Source organism: Vicia villosa, linkage group LG6 (genome assembly GCF_029867415.1).
Source record: "Vicia villosa cultivar HV-30 ecotype Madison, WI linkage group LG6, Vvil1.0, whole genome shotgun sequence".
NCBI classification, from domain to species: Eukaryota; Viridiplantae; Streptophyta; class Magnoliopsida; order Fabales; family Fabaceae; genus Vicia; species Vicia villosa.
The window spans coordinates 33,035,558-33,057,261 of NC_081185.1; the positions used below are offsets into that span (position 1 = coordinate 33,035,558).

General features: G+C 35.3%; 2 protein-coding genes across 4 annotated transcripts; one reads left to right on the top strand and one right to left on the bottom strand.

The window, feature by feature from the left end:
- The first annotated feature begins 253 nt into the window (after nucleotides 1-253).
- Nucleotides 254-1,636, top strand: LOC131609085 (uncharacterized). The gene is made up of 2 exons (XM_058880727.1): nucleotides 254-900; nucleotides 979-1,636. Exons 1-2 carry the CDS (start codon nucleotides 340-342, stop codon nucleotides 1,294-1,296), a joined length of 879 nt encoding a protein of 292 aa, XP_058736710.1. The 5' UTR covers nucleotides 254-339; the 3' UTR covers nucleotides 1,297-1,636.
- A 215-nt stretch (nucleotides 1,637-1,851) lies between these two features.
- LOC131609086 (uncharacterized) lies at nucleotides 1,852-17,645 on the bottom strand. Of its 3 annotated transcripts, none has more exons than XM_058880729.1 (8): nucleotides 17,303-17,645; nucleotides 5,523-5,842; nucleotides 5,202-5,399; nucleotides 3,113-3,202; nucleotides 2,884-2,938; nucleotides 2,484-2,575; nucleotides 2,308-2,385; nucleotides 1,852-2,057 (listed from the first exon to the last, which is right to left on the bottom strand). In XM_058880729.1, exons 2-8 carry the CDS (start codon nucleotides 5,811-5,813, stop codon nucleotides 2,049-2,051), a joined length of 813 nt encoding a protein of 270 aa, XP_058736712.1. In that variant the 5' UTR covers nucleotides 5,814-5,842; nucleotides 17,303-17,645; the 3' UTR covers nucleotides 1,852-2,048. The 3 variants fall into 3 exon arrangements, with proteins under 3 accessions (XP_058736712.1, XP_058736711.1, XP_058736713.1); XM_058880728.1 differs by having other exon boundaries at nucleotides 2,484-2,634; nucleotides 2,884-2,942; nucleotides 17,303-17,642; XM_058880730.1 differs by lacking the exons at nucleotides 1,852-2,057; nucleotides 2,308-2,385; nucleotides 2,884-2,938 and having other exon boundaries at nucleotides 2,495-2,883; nucleotides 17,303-17,641.
- Between the last annotated feature and the right edge of the window lie 4,059 nt (nucleotides 17,646-21,704).

The window sequence follows — 21,704 nt, forward strand, 5'->3', positions numbered from 1 at the left end:
GCCCATTTAAACATATTAACCCACCAAAACGAAGCGGGCTGGGCTGGACCGACCCATTTGACAGCTCTAGTTAAGGGATTAAAATGGATATTTTTCCAACATTTAGAGGTATACATATTATCATACATAAACTCATTTGGAATTGTACTTTAAGATCAATCATGTCTAAAAGTATACTTTAAAATCAAATTAAAATAAAATTTAGTGAAGAAATTTCAAGAAATAAGGGAAGAAGCACCTCAACCAATAGATTCTTTAATTTCATTGATCTCACATCCACTGATTTCTTATCCCGAGGAGAATACACATAATATACAAAATCAAATCTTTGTTTGGATTATGATTCAAGTTAAGTCATTCATATCCTTTTTTCACCCAAATACCTACTCCAAGTCTTCAACAATGCAAACCAAACTGCAATCCATCCATGCACCACCTCATCTCAAAACTCCAAACAAAATAGTTAGCACATTAAACCAAAACAACCAAACCAACCAACAACCATCAGCAGGCAAAATTAAACGTCTCGTTCTAACACAAGAAGGTAGAACCAAACTCAACCTTTACCAAGATAAAGAGTTTTATGCAAATCCGCGCCTCGTGACTCATGTCGATGATGGATTCATTTCTACACTAACAAATCTTTACAGAGAAAGGTTGAGACCTGACACTGAAATTCTTGATCTCATGAGCTCTTGGGTTAGCCATCTACCAAGTGATGTCAAATACAAAAGAGTAGTTGGGCATGGGATGAATGCGCAAGAGCTTGCAAAGAATCCAAGGTTGGATTACTTTGTTATAAAGGATCTCAATAAAGATCAACTGTTTGAATTTGACAGCGGTTCTTTTGAAGCAGTTCTGTGCACTGTTAGTGTGCAGTATCTCCAACAACCAGAAAAGGTAACACATGAAAAAAACACTTCTATATAGTAATTGATTAATATTACTGAACATCATTAATAAAGAGAGAATTCACAGGTATTTGCAGAGGTATTTAGGTTGCTAAAACCAGGAGGGGTGTTCATAGTGAGTTTTAGCAACAGAATGTTTTATGAGAAAGCCATAAGTGCATGGAGGGAAGGAACTGCTTACAGTAGGGTTCAGTTTGTTGTTCAGTACTTCCAATCAGTGGAAGGTTTCACTGAGCCAGAGGTAATTAGAAAGCTTCCAGCACCTAATGATGGAGAAAACTCACCAGCTGGCTGGATCATGAAGCTCTTTGGATTGTTTTCAGGGTCAGATCCCTTTTATGCAGTTATTGCTTATAGAAATTTTAAGCCAATATATGATAATTGAATGGGAGGCTTGATGTGAAAGTAGAATTTAATTAATAACAATCTATGAAGTCTGGACTCCGACACGAACAGTCCGATAATGTAAAATATATAGGACACCAACACGTTTATATATATTTGTTTATCTATTATTTAAAGAGTTTAAAATATTCTAATCAAAATTAATGTCTTTAATTCTCCATTGATAACAATACTTCAATATATATTTGATCATTTTAAATGCATGAGATTTGTTGAAGAAATGTATAAGATATTTGTGTGAATGTCATATGAGTGACAGACACCTATTTAAAGAGTGTCAAATCAAAGAAAAATAACCATTTTTTGGGAGGATATTGTCTGACTTTTCCAACATGTGTCCTATGAGTGTCATACAAATGTCGAACCTTACAACACGCTTACTCCCATATAATAGATGTCTGTGCTTGATAGGTAAAATGTGATATGTTATTATTTACTCATGATGTTGAAATTATGCTCATAAGACTGTTTCCAGTTAAGCGAAGTTGATACGAAAAATAGACATTTGGCATATAAAATGTACACTTAACTACTCTGAACTTTCTAAAAAAATTACTGAAGTTTTACTGTCAAGATACAAAGATGATTTAAAATGTAGATCCTGTAACAATCTAAGGAGATATACATGGTGAATAATTTCTCAAAATTTACACTTCTGTGGTGACGTAATCTTTGCCGACCGTGTAGTGTAGATACTGGTATTATCACAGCTATCGCAACAGGTATGGGTCATCAATTTATCTGCATCACTTTCAGCTAGGAAGATAAGAAAACAAAATTTTCCAATCCACCCCTATATTGCTCAAATCGATTAAAATACACTACTGGAAGCATGTTTCCAGTAAAATGCCGTGTTTTTGAAGGGGCGGCAGAGCAATCATCATAAGAAAAATCTATTGATGAGTTCTGATCTGATGAGCTAGAAGAAACAAGGACTATTGCTTTGGAGGATTTTTCTAGGGCATTTAATGAACTTCCAATGAAACTATACCTCTTTACTACAAGAAAGACTTTTGGCTTTCTCAACAGCTTCAACATAGTAATAAAGTCTCCACAATGTAGCATTATCCTGCACAAAGTCAGTTTTTATAATGTTAATCAAGTTTTATAATGCTGACAACAAATATTTTGTTGATTAGAAAAAAGAACAAAGCTTTATTATAATACCTCTTTTTCCAAATCAACAAATATTTTGTCACAACTTTGTTCTTCTTCTGGCCTACTTCGACAAATTATCTCCACCACGCGGTCAAGATTTTCTGCAGGTAGCCTCTGAATTAATCTCTGTAGCTGCTGTTTTTCAACAAGGGCCATTGGCCTTTATATAGGTATCAGAAACTCATAATGTTAAATAAACTAATGCTAGAAAATCTGACATTACATAATATACTTGAAAGATAAAAGATTAACATGAATGTTAGAATAGAAACACTTTTTAGGCCTCGGAGGTATGTTTATCCATCACAACAATCACCGGACTGAAAATGTCTCGAGTTAGGAGATTTCGACCATACGGACTGATCACATCCTCTATAGCGTATATCCACATAACAGTTTTACAACATACCTGCACTTTGACATAACCGCGTCAAGAAGTAACTCAAGTTTTTGTTCCATATACCCTAGCTAAAAGCCAACAATAAACACTGATTAGGTACACATAATTTTATGTAAAACTAAACTGCAATATTCCTAAAAGGACGAAATCATATACCAATTACAAAGATTTTGATAAGAACATAAGATGTATTAAATAAGATAATCATAGCTTTGAGTGAAGAAAGTTAAGAAATTACTGTTTCAGAGAGTTCATCCGAATATTTCTTCACCATCTCATCAACCTCCACACTATCATTCTCCAACAGGAACTGAAGATCATTCCTCATCTAAACATTAAGAAAAAGGGATGGAGAATGAGAAACTCATTGTGTTGCAATTTTAGGCATAACACAACCATACATTTAAATATCTCCTGCCAGTATTCTATATCTTGCCTTCATTGCTTTCAGTTTGTTTGCCAAAAAGCTCGTGTATCTTCAAGTAGCTTATACCAAAAGCTTCTATAAGCTGCTAGTATTTGTTACTATGGCACTGTTTGGATAAACAATTTATTTGTAGCTTATAACAAGCATTTATCATGATAAGCACTTGTTTTAAAGCTATTTCTATACAAAAGATAAATAAAGAAAAAAAAAGTTTTTGGTATTATCTACAAATTGTTTTCATGAGCTGTCTTGAGGCGCTTACGAAAATAAGTTAAAAACAACTAAACAAGTTGCATAACATCTACAACAAACAACATTCACTCATCAATCACTCAAATTGGGTAGTCATCTCAAGATATAACCAAGAGAAAATTTCATGACTAATTAAACACTTGGTTAACCATTTTTAAACCGATGACTTGAGGAAGTTAAAATATTTTCTTGGAGTTGACGTTGATCAATCAAAGAATGAGATCATCATCCCACGAAGGAAGTATGCATTAGACATGCCTAAGGAAACCAAATAAAAAATTGCTACCTAGCCGAGAAGAGGCTTATTCGGTTCCCGAGAGATAATTGTGATTTATAGGAAAACTCATATCTCACTATTACAATTTTCAATGCAGTTACTCGAATTTTGAGGTACATCACAAAGGCACCGGGAAAAGAATTACACTATGAAGACAAAGGAAACATTCAAGTTATCGGGTTCCATGATGTACAAAGGTTCACCAATTAATAGGTATTCTATTTTAGGATATTGTATGTGTTAAGGGAAATCTTGTCTTTTGGAAGAACAAAAAGAAAAACATCAGTGTAAGGTCTCTAGTGCAGAAGAAGCTGAATATAGATCTAAAGGCTACAGCTACAACCACATGGAGCTTATTAGGATTAGGCAACTTCTTTAAGAATTGAAGTTAGGGAATACTCAAGAAATAAAATTATGTTAGGATATAAACAGGCAGCTCTGCCTATAGCCTCCCTAATCAAGCATACTATGAGAGAACTAAACGTTAAAATTGATTGTCATTTTGCCTAAGAGAAAGTTCACTCTAAAAAAGTCATCACCTAATTTGTTAGCTCTAACAAACAACTAGCATATACCTGCAAAAGATCTGCAATAATTAAACTTTTTCGATCCAAACAAGGAGCATTTAACATGTATGTCCCAGCTTGAAGGTGTAGCTTGAGAGTGTGTGTAGGAATTAATGTCAGTATTGGGAGTTGTATAACAAATACATTTATGTACATAGTTAGCTATGTACCTGTTGGATCAATCAAAGAGTATATTCATTCAAGTTCCATATGGGTAATGGGTAGAAAAAACTTGGGAGTATAAATATAAATAAAAAAAGTTAGTTTGAATTTTCTTCACCACGACAAAATGTAGTCTTGTGAGTGTAATGTGGTCTTGGTAGTTGTGTTATGTAAGAGTTTAGCAAACATTGTTGTTCAGAGAGTTTGCAATTTTTCGTCTAAAAATTGTAACTGAGGGAGAATTTTCAATTTTTCCGTTCAAAAATTATAATTTGTAGAGTTTGTAAATTTTTCTTGAAAAATTGCAATTGTATGAGAGTTTTAATTTTGTCCTTGTAAAAATTAAAGTTGAATAATAAATTTATGAATTTTATTGTTGTTTTTTTTTTTTTCTTTTCTTCTTTTGTGTATGCTTCGTGCACATATATTTGCTTTTGGCTACTTTCCCGTAAGTATTGAGATATTACTCGAGCATTTCTCATTTTCCTTAATCTAAATCCAATAAAAATCTTCTCAATCTTTCTCATCGTTCCCACAGGTGAGACAAGGTGACTAAACAGTCAATTTGAAAGAAAAAAATAATTTATTCCAGTAATCACAAAACATTAGGCTTTCCAATAAACATAAGGAGACAAAAGTATACCTTCATACTGCTTTGGGAATTGACATCGCCATTTTGTGCAAGATCAGGCCTAGCTGAAGATGAGGGTGAGGTCACCTTTTGCTTTTTAGAAGGAATTTGCGGTGCATCATCAGATCTGATTGTTGCAAGATTCAAGGAATGTGTTTTACTTCTTAGCCCAGATTGCAAATGGTACATAGTGAAAACAGGGTCCACCACCTGATTATGTTTACAGTCAGCAACACATCTATATTCCATAAATGTCAAATGTAGCTATCACTTACCATGCTGACAGTTCCAACATTTAGTAACAACCAAACAGGACCAAGACGCATGACATACCTCATCAACTTCTGATGAAAGAGTAAATGCACTCTGTCTGAGCAGTGACTTTAATCTGTCCTTTTCAAAATCCGAGAGCCCATCTCCAACACCATTGTTATATAAAGGACCAGAAAGAGTATAACTGCGATTAACAAGGTTCTTTCCTCCCCCGCCACATTTATTCTGTGGTAGCTCAGATAATTGGGTAGTGACAGGCAAAACATTCTCATCTCGGGACAATAGATTTACTACTTCAGATGAATAATAACCAAAGAAATCTGGCCCAACTCTTCTAGGGGCATTTGACATGGCAAATTTTGAAATACAACAAATAATAACTGCATTAAACACAAAACACAGTTATAGGGAAATTAGCACAGACAAAATAAAATCTGGTCAACGAAAGGGCTTCAAAAGCACATCAAAGAGGAAACTAAACTAAATTTAGATAGGGAAAAGAAAAGTTTATATAATCGACTGTTAGTTACATGGAACATTCACAGAAATTATCATAATCTGGCAAAAATATTTCTATTTTGACTATCAACCAACCACCTCACTGCTGGGACAACACCAATTTGGGTCAGTTATCACCCATAATGACAATCTACTTTTTCTTGGCAAGTAAATGATAAATTGAGAATAATTTATGAAACAAGGAATATTGTAAAATATTCTTCAGTAAAAACGCAAAGGCACCCTTAAAGAGAAAATTTACATGATGAAAAATCTAAATGACACCTTAACTATGTGAGATATATACATACATGCTAAGCCATCGAGAGAGGAATAGATAAAACGCCAGTAGTTTTCTATTTTTCAAGTAAGAAAATCATATTAAGAGCTATGGGATTAATTTTAACATATTAGACCTCATAAAATGCCATGAAGCATTATTTTCATTGTCCAATGAAAGCTCCAACAATGATGCTTCCTGACTTTTCTCAACCCTTTGAAATTGAGTGTGATGCTTCTGAGAGAGGAATTGAGACAGTGTCGATGCAAAAGAAAAGACCCAAAGCTTATTTCCATAAGGCATTGTCAAAGAATAACTTGAGTGAATCAGCGTATGAAAGAGAGTTGATGGCTCTAGTGCTAGTAGGGCAACACTAGCATCCCTATTTGCTTGGTAGTGAATTTTTTGTATATCCTGGCCAAAAAATTCCGCGCTACTTGTTACAACAAAGGGTCACAACAACATACCAACAAAATTGGATTGCCAAACCCTTTCATTTTGAGATTGTGTATAAACCAGGTCCAGACAAAAATGCAGCGGATACGCTGTCTAGGATGTAGGAAGAGGCAAAATTAAACGCGTTGACAACGATTCCGGTATGGTTGCAGCAGCATTCACAGGTGCAACAAGAAGTGTTGAATGACCCAGTTCTCAAAGAGATAATGACGGAACTGCAGCGCGACCCTACTGCCAGACTAGGTTTCAACTTGAAGCAGGGGTTATTGTTTTATCAAGGCGGGTTGGTTATTTCCTCTCAATCCAATTGTATTCCTTTATTATTGAAGAAGTTTCTTTTCTCATTAAATGGTGGTCATTCTAGATTTATGCGCACGTATAAAAGAATGGCTAGTAATCTTTATTAGATTGGCATGACAGAGTGTTCAAGAATTTCAAGAAGCCATTTTTGTAGTAGTGGACAGATTGTCCAAGTATGATCACTTAATACCATTTAAACACCGATATATGGCAAGAAAAATTGCAGAGGTATTCACTAAGGAGGTACTATGTCTACATAAAGTTCCCCAGTAAAAGTAAGGGACCGTGATCTGATATTTATGAGTTGGTTTTGGAAGGAACTATTTCGATTATAAGGGACGGCCCTTCAAATGAGCTCATCATATTATCCAGAGACGGATGGGCAGACTTAGGTCATCAATTGGTGGTGGCAGCAGAGATAGTGGACAGAGATGAAACACTACAACAGCTAAAAAGACATTTATAGCTAGCACAGGAACAAATGAAGTGTTATGCAAACAAAAACCATAAAGATTGTCCCTTCGAAGTGGGAGAATGGGCATTTATGAAATTGAGACCTCATCGATAACAAACTTAAGCAAGAAGGATTAATCAAAAGTTATCTCCAATATACTTTGAACCCTTTCCAGTACTCGAAAAAGTTGGTGTTGTATCTTATCAGAATTTGAGTTGGGTCTAACTTATTCTTACAAAACCGGCTTGTAGGATGAGGAATGGTCCCACTTATAAACACAACATATGTCATATCTCTAAACAAGTGGGACTAAATTCACCCCTTTTAAACCCAACACAATGAAGGAGGTGAGGGCTGCAATTAAGGCAAGCCAAATGCCGCAATTAAGGCAACTAGGGCCAGACCGCAATTAAGGCAAAAAGTCCAACATATCTTAAAACCTAAAATATTCAGAGTCTGCTCGTGTGCATGTTGTTTTTCATATCTTCCAACTAAAGTGTTCCATAGGAAATTCTTAGAATTTGAGTTAGGCCTAACTAATCTTGACAAAACCGGCTTGTAAGGTGATGACTGCCCCACTTTATAAACACAACACAGGCTATATCTCTAAGCAATGTGAGAATAAATATACTCCCTTCAAACCTAACACAATAAAGGTGTTGGAGGCTGCAATTAAGGCAAGCCAAATGCCTCAATATAGGCAACTAAGGGTGGACCGCGATGAAGACAGAAATTCCAACACACCCCCTCTCGCTCGGGCCTCAACGAGCCTAGACCGTGGACGATGCGGGAAACCAGACAACGGATCTAGGATAGGCTCTGATACCGTCTTAGAATGTGTGGGTTGGGTCTAACTCATTTCGTACAAACGTGACTTAAATACTGACTTGTAAGGTGAGAATGACCCCCACTTATAAACACAACACATGTCATATCTCTAAGCAATGTGGGACTAAATCCACCCCTTCAAACCCAACATAGTGAATGTCTTGGAGGTTGCAATGAAGGCAAGCCAAATGCCACAATTAAGACAACTAAAGGCGAACCGCAATGAAGGCTTTAATATCATTTTAGAATTTGAGTTGGGTCTAACTCATCCCTACAAAACCGATTTGTAAGGTGGAGATTGTCCCCACTTATAAACACAACACAAACCATATCTCTAAACAATGTGAGACTAAATTCACACCTTTAAACTCAACACAATGAAGGTATTGGAGACTAATGAAGGCAAACCAAATGCCAAAATTAAGACGACTAGGGGCGGACCGTAATGAAGGCTCTGATACCATCTTAGAATTTGGATTGAGCCTAACTCAATCCTACAAAATCGGCTTGTAAGGTGAGGATAATCCTCACTTATAATTACATCACATATCATATATCTAAGCAATGTGAGACTAAATTCACTCCCTTTAAACTCAACACAGTGAAGGTGTTGGAGGCTGCAATGAAGGTAAGCCAAATGTCACAATTAAGGCGACTAAAGGCGGACTGCAATGAGGGCTTTGATACCATCTTAAAATTTGGGTTGAGCCTAACTCATCCATACAAAACTGACTTGTAAGGTGAGGATTGCCCCCATTTATAAACATAACACATCATATCTAAGAAATGCGGGCCTAAATTCACCCCCCTTTAAACTCAACACAATGAAGGTGCTGGAGACGGCAACGAAGACATGTCAAATGCCACAACTAAGGCAACTAAAGGCGAACCGCAATGAAAGCTCTGATACCATCTTAGAATTTGGATGTCATCCCTACAAAATCGGCTTGGAAGGTGAGTATTGTCCCCACTTATAAACACAACGCATACCGTATCTCTAAGCATTGTGGGACTAAATCCACCCTTTCAAGCTTAATATAATGAGAGTGTTGTAGGCTGCAATTAAGGCAAGTCAAATGCCGCAATTTAGACGACTAGGGCCAGACCGCAATGAAGACAGAAATTCCAACAGGAATTATACTGTTGAACCTATGTTATCGGAAAGGCTGGAAATGGAGTCAGAGGAGTTGTAAGAACCTGGAGAACTGTTAGCTTCACGAAAAATTGAGAGGAGACAGGTTGTCAAACATGGTTAGTGGAATGAAAGGTAGAGTAGCTAAAGATACTATGTGGGAAAATGAAGATTTGCTGAAAACTTAGTTTCTTTGAATCAACCTTGACAAGGCTGCAATTGTCAGGAGTAGCAATGATGGAACTAGTGGGTTGCATGACAATGAGAATAAGTCCAAGTAGGGGGAGTTAGTAGGTAGTGGGGAGTTATAGAATGGCACATTGACACCCAAAGTCCAAGTAGTGGGGAGTTACAGAATGAGGGAATATAGTGTGAAGGAAAGGTAGTGGGGGTTATCACTTTTATGGTTGAAATTGTAATAGGAGAATATTTTCTCTGGAGGAGCTATTGCTTTGGATTAATTATCACAAATTATCTATCTCAAATAATCACCATTCTATTTATCCTACCCCGTTATAATCCTTTTTTACTATTTTCTCAATCGATTTTCATTGAGTTGCATCACAATTAGTGAAACTTATTCATAAGAGAAGTGGTCTCTACAAACAATTAGTGAAACTTTTTTAGTGAAACTTTTTCATAAGAGAAGATGCGCGCAACAAAGAATTATGATAGGTAAGTCAACCAAAATTTCAATAGTTAAGAGCTCTACTCTTGCTATTAGAAACTTTGACGCAGAGAAATATTATGGCAGAAAATCAAATATGCCATGTTGTGATTATAGCAAACGTGTTTGGCATACTTGTGAGTTGAGAGACATGTTGGAGACTCCATGGTAAGCCCCCAAATTGGATGAAAGGTGAAAGTGAGGGTCGTGAATTCTAAGCTAGTACCTTCTATGAGTAGTGCACGTCAAAGCATAATCTAAGATACTATAAGACTAGAAATTGATGGTATGAGTTAAACTAAGATACTCCAACATAATATAAAGATGATTATGATATTATATTAGAGCATCTTAATTTATTTCTTATGATCATTTTCTAATCTTATATCAACTTAGATTATCTTCTCCAAGTTTAGTGTTTATATTACTTAGTTACTATCATTATTTATATTTTTAGTATTTAGTATTGTATATCTTTATAAATATGTAATAATGTATTGTCTTTTGTAGTCCCTTTGGTCTTAAATATAATCAAAAAGATACATATACTTAGTCTAACTTTGTACAAAATACATGTATTTTGTTGCTTATATTCAAGACTATAGGAAGTATTAAGTTGGTATATAGCTTAGCCAAAGTTTGGAAGTCCTCATTTGTTTTTCATCCGCGTGTGAGGGATCATAGGAACAAGATACAAGGGAAGGTTGTGGGATCTTGTGTTGATGGGGTTTCTATTGGGGCAACTGCTTTGATTGAGATTGATTGGAAATATAGGCATAATTTGCTGACACGTGGGGCTTGTATTCAAATATTGTTGAAAAATCATGACCTTACCTTGTGGAATGCAATAATACAAGGTATTATAGTTCCTCTGAAATTTCTTTTAACGTGGTGCTTTGGCATTTGATAAATGAAGAAGGGGTATCATGTAGTCATGTATTTGGTAAATAGAGAGTGAGGTAAAGATGCTTAATTATGAGGTTTGTTATGCTTTAGTATTATATATAGTGAGGTAAGTGAATTGTTGTCATTATGTGAGAATGTTGAGTCAATTATTTTCCCCATCTTTGAGGAACTTGGCTATGATTCACTCCCTTCTACAACCAAGCATGTTTACTGTTGATAATTATATATGTATATGTATATAAAGAGAATATTCCTTAGTGTATTCTAGAATAGAATAGGATATCTATGTAATTAACACTAGGATTTGTATTTTCTTCTATATAATGTATCTTCCGTGTGTTATTGTAACACATGGTTTTACCTAAATGTCTCTTAGTCTCTCCTAATTTAATATGGTATCTAGAGCTTACTAAGAGACAATTCTTTGTCGAGCTTTATCCGGATGACTAACTGTCTTCCGGTGAGAATTTATTTTGCAAACCGTGTCATCACTCTGATTTTCCTCTCACTTCTCAAAATTCTCCAGTAACCACGTTGCCGCTACTGTTGTTGTAACTCTTCCGGCGACGTTCCAGAAAACTGACCCCACCATCCTACTCGCCGCCCTTCAATCCGGCCGTCGCACTTTGGACCGCCGCCAGACGAAGCCGCACGCGCCCCAACACGCCGTCACCATTCCTACGCATGGGCTTCATACGCCGTCGTCAAATCAACGCGTGACGACGCATCCGCTGTCCAATCCGGCCGTTTTTTCGGTCGCCCAACTCGGCTCCCTCATCCGGTCACAAACCCGGTCTCCGTTATTCATTTCGACTCTCGAAAATTAGTGCTCCAATTTAAACAACCTCGACTTTTGTTTCTTTAAGCCATGGGAGATGCCGGTTCTATCTCATGTAAAAAACTCACTGGATCAGCCAACTATAACATATGGACTCGTGCTGGCGATATGTGGTTTCACGATCAGGGATATGAAGATCACCTAACCACAAAATTGACTGATGTTGCAACCACCAAACTCGCTAAATGGAAGAAAACGGGTGCCTCTCTGTGTACTGTTTTATGGCTTTCCATAGCATCTAACCTCCAAGCGCAATACCAAGCCTTCTCCACTTGCTATGAGGTTTGACAAAAGGCCAAGAAAGTCTTCTTCTCCAACAACGTTCATTGTCTATACAGTGTCATCCTCAAACTAGACACACTGAAGTTGGAAAATATGGATATGCAAGCCTATCTGAATAAGCTTGATGTCTTGAAAGCAACTTACACAACCCTCGTACCTTACGCAAAAGATGCAACAGCTCATGCCGAACAACAGAACTCGAGTCCGTTCATAACCAGATTTTATCAGGTACTACTGTTCCTAACTATGATGCAGTTAGTGAACAATTGTTGTTCTTGGCTACACCTCACGTTTGGTCTGGTTTCCCCTCCATCTATTGCTGCTCCAACACCAGGTGACACTATTGGACTTGCATCTCTTGGCAACAATCAGAATCGCCTTCGAGGAGGGTCATCCAACTCCAAACCTCGTCCCAAGTGTGAGACCATTGTAACCGACTTGGGCATACTATCGATCGTTGTTAGAAGTTGCACTGCAAACCTCCACGCAAGGTAAATGCAGCTCAAATTGATAACCCTGACACTATGCAGACTTCACATTCTCTTCAGAGCCCTACGCCAAGCTACGAGGATTTCCCGAGGTGGTGTCAGACTAACCAGACCTCTCTGATTCCAAGACTTCGGTTGCACAGACTGGTAATTCATATGTCTGCTTCTCTCAATCATCTCCTCATTGGATCCTCAATTTTGGTGTGTCTGATCATGTTACCGGTAATAAAGGTCTTTTCTCCTCCCTCTCTATCTCTGGTTTCTTATCGAGAATAACTGTTGCAAATGATTCTCAAACCTGATCTCAAGGGATTGGTACTGTTCAAATTCTACCATCTCTCTCTGTTACTTATGTCCTATATGTACCTAATTGCCCATTTAATTTACTGTCAGTCGGTCATTTAACTCGTTTGCTTAATTGTTCTATCACTTTTACTGACAATAATGTTACTCTGCAGGATTGGAGTTCGGGACAGACGATTGGTGTCGGATGTGAGTCTCAAGGCCTCTACTACTTCTCTACGTCATCTGCCACATGTTCCACCACAGATTCTCTACTCATTATACATGTGCAGTTAGGTCATCCAGGTCATCCCAAGCTACAAAAGTTGGTGTCTAGTTTATCTAAATTGTCCACTATGCATTGTGAATTTTGTCAGTTAGGAAAACATACTCGTAGTCACTTTCTCAATCGAGTCAATAAACAGGTTGTGTTTCCTTTTGCTTTAGTTCACTCTGATGTTTGGGGTCCCTCGTATACTGTGTCTACTTTTGAGTCTAGGTATTTTGTAACATTTATGATGATTTTTCACAATGCACGTGGCTATTTTTAATGAAGAGCAGATCTGAATTGTTTTCTCTTTGGAACAATTTTATCAAGATAGAACCCAATTTGGTTTGTCTATTCATACCTTAAGAAGTGACAATGCACGTGAATATTTATCCCAACAATTTCAAGCTTTGATGTCATCCAATGGTATTCTGCACCAAACATCTTGCCCTCATACACCCCAACAAAACGGGGTAGCCAGACGCAAAAATCGGCATCTCGTAGAAACCATTCGGACCCAACTTCTCAATGGTAATGTTCCTCTCCGGTTTTGAGGGTATGTTGTGCTCATGACATGTCACCTCTTAAATCGCATGCCCTTATTTGTCCTTAATAATAAAATCCATCATTCAATCTTGTTTCCACACTATCCTCTTCACCCAATTCCTCCTCGAGTCTTCGGGTCTATGTGTTTTGTACACAATCTCTCCCCTAGTTTTGATAAACTATCAGCTCAATCACTAAAGTGTGTCTTTCTTGGTTATCATCGATCCTAAAAGGGTTATCGTTGCTACTCACTTACTCTACAACGATACCTCGTATCGGCCGATGTTACCTTGTTCGATTATGTTCAATATTTCGAGTCCAGCCAAGTAACTCCATAACCCCTTCAGGAAAGTACTCTCACACCTCTTCCGGAAGTCTCATTACCCATTGTCCTCCATCATTAAAGGGAATTTGGCCCACTAGAAACCCCTACGGTTGACCCCCCACTTCTCGCTCACTTCAAACATATCAACGTCACCAACTCACGTCTGTCGTACCTATCCGAGAGGCAATACCTTTCCCCGAGGTCATTGCAGATTCTCCTCTGACGCCTTCGCCGCCATCGGATCCGATCTTGCAACCTGAGTCTGATATTCCCATTGCCCTTTGTGATATACTTGTTTGTCTTTTTTGTCTTCTGTTTCTATTCCTAACACTCCAGGTGAAGCATTATCTCACCCTGAGTAGAGGCAAGTAATGATAGATGAAATGTGTGCTCTTTAAAGCAGTGGTACCTGGGATCTGGTACCTCTACCCTCTGGAAAATCTGTAGTAGGTTGTCGTTGGCTTTATATAGTGAAGGTGGGACCAGATGGTAAGATCGATCGTTTTAAAGCTCGCTTAGTAGCCAAAGGATACACTTAGATTTTTGGATTAGCTTATAGTGATACCTTCTCGCCTATAGCCAAGATAGCATCTGTCAGGCTTCTAGCCATTGCAGCCATTAGACATTGGCCTCTTCATCAACTTGACATTAAAAATGTCTTTTAACATGGTGATCTTGAAGAGGAAGTATATATGGAGCAACCACCTGGGTTTGTTGCTCAGGGGAAGTCCTCGAATATGGTTTGTAGGCTACACTTGTCTCTTTATGGTCTTAAGCTGTCTTCGAGAGCTTGGTTTGGGAGATTCAGCACTGTAGTACAACAGTTTAGTATGGTCCATAGTGAAGCTGACCATTTTGTGTTTTTCGTCACTCTACCCAAGGATGTATCTATCTTATTGTATATGTAGATGAGTTGAGTATGGTCTAAGATGTGGATAGCAGACACATCCAAAGACCTTAAGAAATTAGTAATCAGGGATTGGATTGTAGAGCATGAAAAAACGAGATTTCAGGAATTGGCTTGTAGAGCATGAAAAAAAGGAGATTTCATGCTAGAATAGCGGTGGACATTCTATTAATTAGATAAGTTGCAGTTAGACAAGCATAATCCCAAAACTTGAGAGGCATATTTGCTTGCGCAAGAAGTGTGAGGCTTGTGTTTGCGTGTTGAGCCATTTTCATGGTGAGGTTGAGGGCAAGCAAATCAATAAGCTATGTCTTTTGTGTGGAACAAAGAGGTGAGTCTAAAACTCACCACCACCATCTATTTGTACTACTTTTACCTTTGTACTAAATTGTACTTCAACAATAGTGATAAAATTTGTGAAAGTGAGGAGAACATTAGATTTCAATTTGATAGGATAAAACCATATACATTTAGTGCAAACATCGACGCAAGTGAGTAGATAATTACAGCCTAAAGTAAATATCATAGGAGTTGGTCCCCATACAGAAGCAATTAACAAATTATACTCTATTAAGCGGGAAAAAATCCAAATGGTACATCAAAAATAGATTAAGATGCCCTCATATAAAAGTGGAGTGACATTTTCTCAGATAAATTTTTTTCATATAGTTATTCCAAAAGTATGGTAGAAAGATTTGTTTGAAAATTATTCTGGAAGAAAGTTTAACTACTCAACAGAGAGCATTGGTTATGAATACAAGAATTAAGAAAAAAGCATAGAGAAGAAGTCACATGGGAGCACCACGGAAGTGGTGATATTTGATAGGGTGAAAAATTAGGAAGTTCCCAACATAAATTTTTGGAGGGAGGGTTTGGACAACAAGGAAGTGCAAATGATATGTGAAATAAGATGGACCAAGAGATTAAAATAGTAGTTAAAGAGACGTTGGGAGAATCAAGAGGTTTTAGACCTAGAGATAAAGAATTGTGGTGGTAGATTGAAAGTGTTTAGAGTAAAGTTTGAGTAAAAAATAAGTGTTCTAAAGAATGATCAAAGTGTAAAAATGCCAAAAACATGAAAAAAGTATAAGAATGATAATAACAAGACCAAAAAGACGGTGAGTGAATAAGAACACAAACTTTTGATTAGTTATACAAATCTTTAGGAATAAAGGAATGAGAAAAAATATATATAAATTTGCTAAGGGAGGAGGAAGAGACAAGAAATTTGAATCAAGTGAAGTGTGTTAAAAATAAAGAATGTAAAATATTGGTTTAGAGAAAAGATATAAAAGATAGGTGAAAGACGTATTTCTACAATTTATTTAATGAAGAATATTATTGGTATGTTTGTTTTAACTTTTAAAAAATAGATTTTCTCTTTGTAATTTTAAAAATATTAGAAGTCTTTTAAATTTGTTTTTTATAAATTAAAATATTAATTTTAACATTCTATAACATAAACACATATTATTGAAGATCACATAATAGTTAAAATCGCAATTTTTTAAAAAAGTTTTATTTCAAAAATAATTTTTATAAAAACTATTTAAAATAACTTCAAAATGAAATAAATTTTTAAGATTCTAGCGGAAGTTGGTGGTCCATGTAAAATGATTTTGGATAAAACATTCTAGCGGAAGTTGGTGGTCCATGTAATCGATTTCACTTAAAAATATAAGATTTATAAGATTTGATTCTTGTTATATCATTTGCTTGTCGATTTATAAGATTTGATTTTTGTTATATCATTTGCTTGTCTTTTCAAAGATGAAAGAGAGATTAGATTGTCTAAAGGGAAAAAAGGAAATACACTGACAGTGTAAAATATTTTTACAATGTCAACCAATAAAAAACATGCATCAGAATAAATACCATTTTAATTTTAAAAAATTAAAATTAAATGACAAATTAAAACATTTTGATTTATTACGTGTAATGTATGTGTAAAATTGTTTTACATTGACAGTTTACTATCTTTAAACTCTCGTCGAAATCTTAAAAAATTGTATTTGATGGGATATGATAAATTTTTAGGAATTATTATCATTTTGTTTACAAATCCAATTAAAAAAATAAAATAAAGAGAATTATGAAAGAATGTATTATATCACTTTCATTCTTCATCTTTGTCCTTTAAATTAAAATTTCATTGTGTAAATCTATTTTAAAAAGAGAATGAAGCATAGAGAAACATGATCTAATATTTCACTACATTTCATGCCCTTTTTATTTATATAAATAATAGAACATTAACTAATTCCATTTGATTTCATAGAAGTTGGATTATCACTAAAACCAAATGAGAGGATTTCAGATCCATTTAGAATAGAAACAAAGAAGAAGAATGAGTAAGAAAACGAAAACCAAGTCTTGAACGTACCGTGTATGTTGTCAATCGCACCACAATGGCAGTGCAGAGTGTAGATCTGAACTGTTGCGACCTAAATCGGTCACTGCTGAGTCGGCTATTACAGCCGCAATCAGCGGAATCGCATCCTTGTGATGGAGGAAAACCCAGACTTAATTTATGTCGGTGCTGCGGTTTTTTCCAGGCCAAAACTGTGGAGCGGCTGCAATTTTTGAAAGGGAGATGATGAGTTTAATCTTCTTGGGATTTTAGGGTTTCAATTAATTATTGAAAATGATTTAATTGTGTAGAAGTGAAATGATGATATGCTTTGATTATATATAGAATAAAATGAATTGAGTTTGGGCTTGAATTATGATTAACTAAATTTGGGGTATTTAACATCTCACCTCTTGTGTTATAGTTTACACCCTTCATATATATATATATATATATATATATATATATATATATATATATATATATATATATATATATATATATATATATATATATTTTGTTATCTTCTTATTTAAAGTTATTGATATTTTTATCTATCATTAATAGAATCATTGATAAAATAAAGTTATTGATTTTCAAAACTACAACGGTATTTTTTAAAAATTATACAAAAATATCGAAAATTTTAAATTTTAAATTCTTCGATAAAATAATCATAACTTTTATGATTTTATCGGAAATTTCAAATTTTTGTTAAAAAAAACATATATTTCATGAGTTTTTATCAAAAATTTGAAATTTCCAAAAAAACTCGTATGAGTTTTTACTGGGAATTTCAAAATTTTTGGTATTCACAAGATGAACTTTTTTCAAAATATCGGTATTAGTTCAAACATACCAAACTTTAAAATAAAACAGGTATAATTTAATACCAACAATTTTAAAATAAACTACAGGAAATTTATAATAAACTACTGAAAATTTCGTTTGCTCTTTGTGACTCAACTTTATTCATAGACAATTTTAAAATTAATAAAATATGTGGGGGTTAGTATACCCCAATTTTGCAACAAAGTCATTCATTCATCGCATTTGTATCATTGGTTCAATCATGCATGCATTAGTTCGTTAAAATTCAACATACAGTCAACTTTCAATATGTTTAAAATTCGAGAAAAGATTTAATCGCATTTCATGCATATTTGTATCGCCTCAGGCAATGTTTGAAGTCGACCTAAGGTCAATCAGAATAAAAAATTTGGTTCTACAGGCTGACCGATAAAAGTAATTTGCCATCGTGCGTAAGATTACGAGCAAAATGTTTTAAGTTTTGACCTCCACCGAACAATTTTACGAAACTACGATGCATGTAGGTTATTTTGGTGTGCTCATTTTATTTTTTTTGCTTCGCGCGCGGTTTCATGTTATACAGTCAGACATTATTTATCCGGGTATTTTTAATTGTATTTTTTAACATTTTTGGACATTTTTATTGAACTTCATCTCACGCAGATCATTTTGATATGTTCATTTTATTTTGTTCCGATCATGCTCGCGCCCACATTTTACTTGATTTAATGTTTTCCAATTCCTTTTTTTATTCAGTTAATTGCAATTAGAATTCAGGAATTTTGTATTAGTTAATTTTAATATTATGTTTTTATTTTAATTAATAATAAGGGTTAAATGGACATTTTGGTGTTTATTGGAAAATCCTATATAGAAAGTAGTTATTGTGAAACGGAGGCACCAATTGATAGCAGCCACACAACAAGATATGAATCCTTTCTCCACATTGAACCACAAATCCGTAGCATCCACACTTCTAAACTTGATGCCTCTCTCTCCAATTTCGAAATAGCCAATAACAAAGGAGATTACCAATTTGAAAAAGAAAAGGAGAGAGAGAGAGAGAGAGAGAGAGAGAGAGAGATAATTTTCTCTCTCCGTTGAAGCAACATGATATTCTTTTTCTTCTTTCAAAATCACGAGACAACATATCATCTCTTCCTTCTATCTCAACACAACTTGCCAAACCACAAGCTCACAACACTCGGCTTCCTTTTCTCTGATCCATACTCCACCGCAGCTTCACTGTACTACCACGTAAACTTTCACCAGATCTGCAACCAGTTTCGCCCATACACAACCATATCACTTCCCTCCACCTTTCACATCAACCCTCACCACTTATTTACTTTCGATCTCCCTTCTCCATTATTACATCTTCACGGCAACCATCATTCGTCATCACCCTCCTTTAAAACCTTTCCATCGACCTCTATCAACCAATTCCACCAACCTACAAGCTTCCTTCTACCATATTCAAACAATAACATAAACCGTAACTTTTCTTCTGCCGTCCAAATCCTACATGTTGCAACTATAACACTCCTATGGTTCCTCTTATCTCAATCGGCACATACACAAAACACTGTGTAAGACCCCTTTTCTAACCCCAAATAACTCAATTCAAATACAGAGTAGTATAACATGCATATAACAAAAGGGTGCCATATGTCGTTTCCACAACAATGAAAACCAACAAAAACCATACATCGCATACATCTGATCATAAGTATAACACATATTTAAAACTTCAAATTTCTTCAATATGCATATCGCAACGAAATATTTGTTTCTCAAAATAATTTCAATGATCATATCTCATACTATAATCATCTACCAACATAATGACAATATCACCTCATAATTATGTCATATGAATCCAAATATCGGCACCAAGGTCATTTAACATATTATATCCAAAATACAATACCAAATAAGAGAAAATATATAACAATATCTCATAGCAATAAACATGAGTTTAAATACTCCCGGTGTTACATGACCAGAGCATTAAATCACTATCTAAATAAGCGAAATAATCGAACAAGCTCCTCGCTAATCCTCGTGCAAGCACATCTATTCTTCAGAACCTGCGCGATGTCGCATAGAACATCTTAACAATAGAAGGGTGAGAATTCACTTTATTACGAATATATATAATATAAATAATGGATATAGTACACAAGCATCCAACAATTCATCATACTTCATAATCGTAAGGAGTTATACAATTATCACATATATCACAATTATCATTGACATTCCACCGAGGTAACAATTATCAATTATCACATAAACACACATCAAGCCCAAACGTCACATAGCAACAAATGCGACTCAAAAATGCAATTTAATGCGACTCATGCATGTGGTACCATCATGAACATCAAGCTCACCTCGCTTTTGACTCATTTTTAGAATCAAAGCCTCGCTCCCGATCCGGACTAGGATCCAAGCCAACAATATGAACTTATAGTTCACCGCTTTCGTTTCCACACTAGGATCAAAGCCACAACCGGAGTACAATCTCCCCATGAATGCATGTGCAACAAGACTCACAATATATGCAATTAAGATTATCACACGACCTTAATTATTCAGGCATATCACAATAATTCACACATCGAATTATCTACCAATATGTTGCACAATATACATACATTATCTATAAAGCAATCACATAGCATTTATCAATTACACATAACACATAACAGACAAGCCAGTCCATTTTATCTTCCATAATTCACCAAAGTCAAACATAGAAACACAAGAATTTACCAAGTTAAGTTCCACACAAAATGCCTTCTAAACCTACATAAACATGCACAGTAAATTCTAAAAAATTCTCATAAATTATAATAAATTCTAAGCTTCCCTATTCGAAAACAATTTTCCAAAAACAATCATTTTCAATTTAGGAACCCGCGCTAAGCGTGACACCGTCTATAACATGGCTGGTGTTATTTTCAAGAGCGCGCTAAGCGGCCTCACCGCGCTAAGCTCCCTCTGCGATTTTTGGAAGGAAAAAAAACCCATTTTGACAGCACTTTAAAAAATTCTTCTTAAACCAAATAATCACCTCCAAACAACAATTAATCATACATAGATAGATTCTTAATCATGGTACTATCATGGGTTATCAACATAACAACATAAACATGATTATTCACCCAATTTCCATAGATTCTACATAAACCCTAACATACAAAGTTATGAGAAATTAAGATGAAGCACACCTAACATGTCATCTACCCATTGCATAGTATATACACCCATAATAACATAGATTCTCCCCCTTACCTCTTGAAGATTTCTTCTTCTTCTAAGTTTTCCTTCTCTTTTCTCTATTCTCCTTTTGTCTTGTTCTCTCCTTCTCTTTCTCCAATTGAGAGTTATGAGACTAACCTAATCTCTACTCTTACTATCTTATTTGATTAAATGGGCTTAGTCACTCTCATACCCTTATTACTACTACTTCTAATAATTAGGCCCAATTGAATTATTATATTATACACCTAATAATCCAAATAGCATAATTAACACATAATTCACACAATAATTAATCATCACAACACATAATAATTAAATAAATAACTATTACTAAAATAATTATTTAATATAAAAA

Coding starts and splice junctions, on each gene's coding strand:
- LOC131609086 (XM_058880728.1), bottom strand. CDS start 5,813: ATGTCAAATGCCCCTAGAAGAGTTGGGCCAGATTTCTTTGGTTATTAT. Junction 5,400..5,522: donor TTTCATCAGAAGTTGATGAG/GTATGTCATGCG, acceptor AAACATAATCAG/GTGGTGGACCCTGTTTTCAC. Junction 2,943..3,112: donor CGGATGAACTCTCTGAAACA/GTAATTTCTTAA, acceptor GTTGGCTTTTAG/CTAGGGTATATGGAACAAAA.
- LOC131609085 (XM_058880727.1), top strand. CDS start 340: ATGATTCAAGTTAAGTCATTCATATCCTTTTTTCACCCAAATACCTAC. Junction 901..978: donor ATCTCCAACAACCAGAAAAG/GTAACACATGAA, acceptor GAGAATTCACAG/GTATTTGCAGAGGTATTTAG.